The sequence below is a fragment of the Amblyomma mixtum genome, chromosome 5 (assembly GCF_055824585.1).
Source record: "Amblyomma mixtum isolate Tamu chromosome 5, ASM5582458v1, whole genome shotgun sequence".
NCBI lineage: Eukaryota > Metazoa > Arthropoda > Arachnida > Ixodida > Ixodidae > Amblyomma > Amblyomma mixtum.
In genome coordinates, this window is record NC_143016.1 from 148,284,995 (window position 1) to 148,292,431 (window position 7,437).

Below are 7,437 nucleotides of genomic sequence, written 5' to 3' on the forward strand. Positions count from 1 at the left end.
TTGCATGTCTGATGCGACACCCACTCTTGTCTTTGCTCGCGATGCGCGCGCAGAGCTATGCCAGCTTGCGTGGGTCCGAGAAAACGGCCGGTACGCCATGTCTGTTGGCCACTTTTTTCAAGTGGTGGGCTACCTTGTGCACATATGGCACTACATATGGCACATATGGCGACGGCAGAAGAATGTATTTCAACTGCTCGGCTTTCTTGAAACAGTTTTCTGTTGGTGCATATGCGAGCGCGTGTGAAGGCATGGTATTGAGGTCGGCATGTTTGGCCCCACCAGTTTCAAAAGCGGCCTGGACCGCAGTTGTACGGCCTCGGGGCAGAAACGAGGTCGTGCGTCTTACAGAGGAGAGTGCGGTGGGCGGAATACGCGGGTTCCGTGTACGAGTATTTTCTGTAAGGACCGATTACCGAGGGCAGGATGTGATTGAAGCGCTCACGTTCCACGCCGGGTATCCAGCCATGCACATGGATGAACTCAGCATCTGGGAAGAGTTGGTTAAGTTCGACCATCAAGTCGTGCGATTGTAACTGCTGTATGCTGGTAGACGTAATGCATAGCCGGCGAAGCCGCGCAGCGTGCCTCCATCCTCGGCTGAGGAAGCACAGGTCTAAGGAGACGATGTTACCCTCCAGTTTCAGGCTTTCCAGATGCTCCATTACCTGTAAAACGCATTGCAGAAATTCAATTCTTCGTCAACGCTGGGAGGAAAGAAAACGGCGCGAAAGGCATGGTATGCCTCAACAACATGAACGGATGGTAAAATGACGTGCAATAATCGGAAGAGTCGGAATGCTGGTCTTTAAGAGGAATATATACCAGATGTTTCCGCTAAGATTTCGTACAATGTTCAGAAATATCATTATAAGTTAAACGATCTCTTTCTTCAGCATAGCACTGCCAGCGGTGAAATACATCAGAATACAGCTAAGGCGTGCTAACTAGCAAGCTGTTTAACTAATATTGAATAGTTAACTTAAATATTACTGTTAGGCTTATTTTTATTTCCTTTTAGGTCGCCTCAACCTAATCAATGTTAGGCTCCTGAATTATTCAAAGCCGTGTTACACATCGTAGGTAATATTCGTATAAGTTTTGGAATTTCAGAAACCCGATACCCACGGCGCTGTGGCGCAACAAATGTTGCCAACATCGCAGCAAAACACATGCGCTTTCGAGAAGCTTGCAGGCAAAGCAACCTCTCCAGTCCGAGTAACGTGTGGAAATAGCCAAATTTCTTCGGCCGCAGCGCTAAGGGTAATCCCGTTTTCGAAATTCTTAGTACTTATATGGATATTACTTATGGATATTACTTAGTACTGATATGAATATTACTGATATGGACATTACTTATGCAGAAAAAAGCGCTCTTCCAACTCTCAATGCGTTTTTTTTTTTAAATTGTGTAAAAGACTTAGGTGAAACACCATGTATATCGATTCCACACAACAAGTTTTCGGTTGTACTTTTACGACGGTTGTGCTTTTGCGAATAAATGCTTAGTGCTTGTGAGCGGTGCCGTAATACGGCAGGCAGATGAAGGTGCGTTCTGCACGCTGAGCCCGCAGTCTCTGGCACCTTTCGCGGGCTGCTTGGATCTCGTGCGTCAGCACCTTGGGGAGCGCACGCACTACACGGTTGGCCGCGGTCCATTGCTCCAGCCATAAACGCTTACGCAGACGCGAGGGCCCGTGCTCCTTCGCCGCCTCCTTCGACCCAGCTTCTGCATGACGTTGTTCCTCCATGCGACTTGCCAGTGCGTCACCCCAGAGCAACATTTGGACTGGGAGCGAATCGTCAGCGCCACTGGCCAGTGAAGCTTTGCGATGCTGATGACAACGCCCTAACACAGCCTAGCAACCGAAGGAAGCGACTTTGGGAAGTTTCCAGTGCGACGCTCGACGCTTCGAGTGAGCATAGGCGAACACACGAGCACACTTCCTCTGCTGATTTTGCGTCCGTTCTTCTAAACCAACGAGGGACGCCAAAATCACGAAGTGCTCGTCTCTGTCAAAGTTATTAGTAGTTGCTAAAGACCATGGAGCAGTCTCATAGTGCGTGGAAACATAGAATGTGGCTTCTTTAACAGACAGAAAGGAGCAGCCGGAGCGCCCGGGTTCGAACCCGACCACGGCGACCACGTTTCGATGGAGGCGATACGAAGAAGGCGCCCATGTGCTGTGCAATGTCTATGCACGCTGAAGACCGGAGGTGGTTTGAATTATTCTGGAGCCCTCCACTACGGCACCCCGTTTCTCTTCCTTTCACTCCCTACTTCAACCTTTCCCTCACGACGCGGTTGGGGTGTCCACTTCGAAGTGAAACAGTTAGTGAGCCGCTACAATCCCTCCAAATCAAATTTTCAAAGTTGCAGCCCATGACGCAGAACAACGTCGTGTATGAGGCGTGCCTCTCTCGACGTGCACAGCGCTTTCTCGAAGCGTCCTGCACATGGGCCGGACGCAATGCCAGGTTAGTGTAATCCACGTCGGCTGCGTTTCCATGGAGACAAAACACAAGCAGATCGCCGTGCTTTGCAACAAAAAAAACCCCCATTATTACGAAAAATAACTAGCCACAGTCTAAAGCAGTGGCAGGCCCTCCTGACTTACTCCGACCAGAGCATACAGCTTAAGCTGGTGACGACCACCAAGGCGGCGCCGGTGGCAAACGGGAATCATGGAACAGGAATGATCGACCACTGAAGCTCCAATCTACCTCTCCCCCACCCCCTATGCTCTAACTCTTCTCCTTCGAAACAAATACTTTTACTGCTACTACTTGCAATGTCAGTGCAAGGTTCACAACCTCAGGTGACCGAAATTTATCCCAAACTCTCCTCTACTGCGCCGCTTCCGCTATTTCTGCTTTCACTGCCTCTTTCCACCTTTCCCTCACGCCGCGGTTTAGGTGTCCACTGTGGAAGAAGACGGTTGCAACATCTTTCCTCAACACCAGTTTCGCAGAGCGCTTGAAGTGATCATCGAGCGCTTGATGACAACCGCCACTACCCATAAGCTGTGAAGCATTGCCTAAGAAATAGCGGCCCGAACTAAGGTTCTAAAAGCATTTTATTATGCTGCGAGACAAAACTTAGTGCTTTCAGTCATGAATAAACACAGAATTTTTTTTCGCTCACAAAGACGACACAATTAGACAGGAGAGACAGGACGGAGCGCAAACTTTCAACTGTTCTACTCAGGAAAGGTACATATTTATACTAAAAAAATCGATAATCATAGATGCCAGGTGGAAGTAAAAAAACCCTGAAAGAGCACAAAGGAAGGGTACAGGTAACTCAACTTTTATCTAATTAATTTAGTTAGGCAAAATCTTTGTTATAGAATGTCACAGATGGTGTACTAACACATGAACTACCGCCTTTTCTAATATGCTAGGCTGCAGCCAGTTCTCGCACAAGCGTGTCAGTGCTCCTGCACAAGATGCTAGTGACTTGGAGCCTTGCATCCCACATGGGTTTTTTTACTTTGTTTTTTTTTTAATTTTCTTTTCTACGCGCATGGACCCTGCTGAAGGAACTCAAACGGACTGGCAGGAGACGACCCGTTTGTCATTAAGAATAGCATTGAAATTATGGAATTCTTGCATGAAACAAACTCAACAGGACAAATTTTTTCTGTAGATTTTGTTGACTTGTTCGATTTTATTCCACAAAGCGAGTTGTTGGCGCCTGTCAGGCTTTGCATATAAATGAACAGAGCGGTGTTTTTTCAAAACAGTGCTGGTATGTGGGTTGACAACTTAGTACTCCTAGAGTTTAATCTCAGTTCCACCACTGTTTCCTTTAAACGGTATGATTATGTACAGAAGAAAGGAATCTGTATCGGGCCACGAATGGCCCCGGTGATTTGCAACATTTTTGTCTCCGGGGTAGAAAAGCATTGACTCAGGCGCTCGAGAACGGTAGCACGATAAAGACTGATTATGTAGACGATTTTTTTCATTGTTACGAAGAAACACTCACCTTTGGCCGATCTGCAAATCGTAGAGGTCATTCTTACTAAATTTATATAGCTTGCCAAAGGATTGGATTTCACTTTTGAAGTAGTCAATGACAGCGGTTAGCAATTTTTAGACTTGAAAATAACCCTTAAAGACTCATGCTTTCAATGGAAATACCGACCGCGTGCGCACAAGAAAATAGTGCATTTTCATTCCAAGCAACCAAAAACTGTGAACTATGCTATCGCTTTGATATGCCTTGAGCCGTCCTTAAGATACCCTTGTTGTCACATGGCCCAGGAAAGCTTTCACGATCAGGTGACGAAGCTAAAATAGGCAGGCTATCCCTTGATAGTAGTGAGCTCAGTTGCCGAAGCTCTAATCAAGAAGATTAAACGACAAAGAAAAAGGAACAAGTCAACGGTCGCAGTTCCACAAAATAGATTGAAACCTGTAGTCGTCCGCTACCAGCATAAAGTGGCTGATAGCCTCAAGTGCGTTGCTAAGAAGGTGTGGGAAGGTGCACTTTGGGCAGTCGGGCCGATGTGCTAATGAGCGTCTAAGGGAACACAATTTTTCCTTGAGGAATGGTATCGGTTCCGACCTTCCGGCACACGTCAGTGGGTGTGGAAAAGAAAATGAGAAAACCAAAAAGCAAAAAAAAACAATGTGTGATTCAAGGCTGCAAGGCACAAGCATCTTTCGCAGGAGCACTGACACGGATGCGCGAGAACTGGCTGAGGCGTACTTTATTAGAAAGGCGGTAGTTCTTGTGTTAGTACGCCATCGGTGACGTTATATGACAAAGATTTCGCCTTTCTAGATAAATTAGATAAGATGTGAGAAGCCTGTGCTATTCCTTTGTGCTTTTTCCAGGTTTTTGGCTTGCACGTGGCATCTATGATTATCCATTTCTTTGTATATCTATCATGTACTTTTCCTCAATAAAACAGTTGAAAGTTTTCGCTCCATCCTGTCTCCCTTGTCTTATTGTGTCGTCTTTCTGTGCGCAAAAAAGAATTCTGAGAATGAGCCAACTAGCCCTATAACGCATGTTAATTAATAACGGGTCCAGATACTGGTGACTTCTAGATTCGTTGCGGCAAGAATTTTATCATTTTTTAAAGATCGATATTTGCCTGCTGACAATTAGTTAAGCACAACAGCAAGTGGAGCAGCATTTAGACACTTGCATGTGGATGAGTATTTTCCACTAACTACACCATCTATATTACTAGACGTCTTGAGTAGCAGCAGAAAGTTATTTTAAAATTCCGCCAAATGAACCAGTTCGGTATGACGCAAACCAGACAGCATCGGTTTGTTGTGTTTAAAACACTGAGAGAACGTAGCAGCTGCAACTTTATGCTTATATTCATTGACTATACTGGACACCTGCAATTTTAGATCTTGTATCTCCTATATTTCTCCCAAAGGTAGTTAGTTCACCGCTGCACACACACAAAAAAAGTGGAGAATAGGCATCCTGTAAAATTACTGGGCTAGCGGCACGACACAATCGCTAAGGCTTAGCCTGTGCAAATTTATAAAGGTGCTCACCTCTATCAGAGCTGCTATTGTTTCCAATGTGGCAAAGCACCCGGGTCCCAGATTGCGGAGTCGGAGTTCACGAAGCACACAGCCCTTGAGGAAGTGCAGGTCGAGAACGTGTGGCAGATCGCACAAGGTAAGGCGCCTCAGGGGGCGTATTAGGCGCAGTCCCTCGAATACCTTTTCGGTGCAAGTGGAAGGATCGTTGCAGAATAAACAAGCCGGCGGCTGCGCAGTAAGAGTAGCACGCACGTCTAGCTCGTCCAGCCTGTAACGTGCCCTGGCGAGCTGTTCGAGTCGCCCGCAGCAACGAAGGGCGCATGCGGGCAGGGTTAGTGCGCGTAGACCATTGAGGCCGGCGTCAGCCAGAACGGAGCAGCAATCGAAGTTTTCCTCGAAATGGAATGCAGCAAGATTCAGCTCTCTCAGGCTGAGACATCCTCTGAGGAACTGGAGGAAAGAGGCGGTACCGGCGGGACTTGCGGAACAATTCAAGGCCATCATCTGAGCAGCGGGGATTGTCAATGTCAACGCTCGCGTGTTACGTCGCCAATGGTAACGAGCCGCCGCTTCGAGAGTTGCAAACGGGTCATCTTTGATGACAATGAAGAGATTCGAAAAACCTCTCGGTACTAGATGTGCCGTTCTCCTGTCCACGACCACGCAGTTCGTCGATGGCCTCGGATTCAGCCTGACGACTACATAAGGAGATATATTCAGGCTTGCCTTGAAAATGCTGAGAAGAGAGTCGGGCGCGTGCACTTGAACGCATGCGTCTGCAGGCAGCGTCTTTGCCGCTTTCTTGTCTACATCGGCGCGGTCATCGGTGAAGGTGAATGTCTCAAACTTCCCCGCTGTCGCGTCGTGGTAACTCTCGAGCACACTGTACGCGGTTGTTTCATCTTCTGACCAAAACTTCAGTTCGTGGAAGTGTAAGTTGCGAAGGTTGGAACAACGCTTGATAACCGAGCACAAGAAAAGTTTGTTGCGTCTGTTCGGTGACACCTCAACATACATGCCGCGCAACGTTTCAGGGATTATTGGCTGCTTGTCATTGTTGGGTGGCTGCCTTGAAAAACTGTCCACATCCCGCTGGTGGTCTTTTCTACCCAGGACTGACCATTCGAGGAACTGTAGACAACGAAGCCTGTCTCGAAGAAGGCGAAGCACCGCTGTCGGCAACAGACGGGTGTTCGCGCAGCGCAGTGTTTTAAGATTGACGCACTTGTGAACGCACCTCTCCACCGTGCTCGATTCGGCGGCTAAATAGCCGTTCAAGTCGAGTTCAGATATCGTCACCACGCGCCTTTCGTCCAAGTAGTCGACAAGGGATTCCGCCGGGTAGTTCAGGAGAAACTTCGTGGTTTGCACAAGGTATGGGTCGCGAGCCAGGCTCGCCAACTTACGCGAAGTTCTTTCAACGGCCTTGAGGTCTACGGGGCCCAGGAACCTCAAGATGTGGACGATAATCTCGCTCGGCAAAAACAGACGGGAGCATCTTTCTTCGCTAGATGCCAAGTCCGCCATCATTTGGGCTTAAGTGGTTTCCACAATGCTAACGTCCCCAGCTGCCACTGCCACGTTCCGTGCCCGGCGAAGCAAAAAGGAACAGTAAGCGAACCGCGCGCGATTCGCGGACTAATGTAGGATGGGTGTGGCATCAAGCTATTTGATGAAGATACGATGTGACGGATCAGCTTATGCCTGCGGTCTGGGATCAGCTCAGTCATTCTCGAGCGCGAATATGATCGCTATCACGGGAACGAAGCATAAAGACACTTTTTCTTCTATTTGGCATCTATCATCATGGTATTCTGACGTTCACCCGCATCGCTATGCGCGCGCGGAAACCATCCTCGAAAATTTTGGCTTAGCATGGGAAGCATCCGGGAAAAAAATTACCAAAGGAGTGGCATT

The 7,437-nt window shown here is 47.8% G+C and overlaps 1 protein-coding gene across 1 annotated transcript; it reads right to left on the reverse strand.

The window, feature by feature from the left end:
* Positions 1-287: 287 nt before the first annotated feature.
* On the reverse strand, positions 288-7,047 carry LOC149344120 (uncharacterized). The gene is made up of 2 exons (XM_089547150.1): positions 5,530-7,047; positions 288-668 (listed from the first exon to the last, which is right to left on the reverse strand). The coding sequence occupies exons 1-2, from the start codon at positions 7,045-7,047 to the stop codon at positions 288-290; spliced, it is 1,899 nt and encodes a 632-aa protein (XP_089403276.1).
* Between the last annotated feature and the right edge of the window lie 390 nt (positions 7,048-7,437).

Coding starts and splice junctions, on each gene's coding strand:
- LOC149344120 (XM_089547150.1), bottom strand. CDS start 7,047: ATGGCGGACTTGGCATCTAGCGAAGAAAGATGCTCCCGTCTGTTTTTG. Junction 669..5,529: donor CAATAGCAGCTCTGATAGAG/GTGAGCACCTTT, acceptor TGCGTTTTACAG/GTAATGGAGCATCTGGAAAG.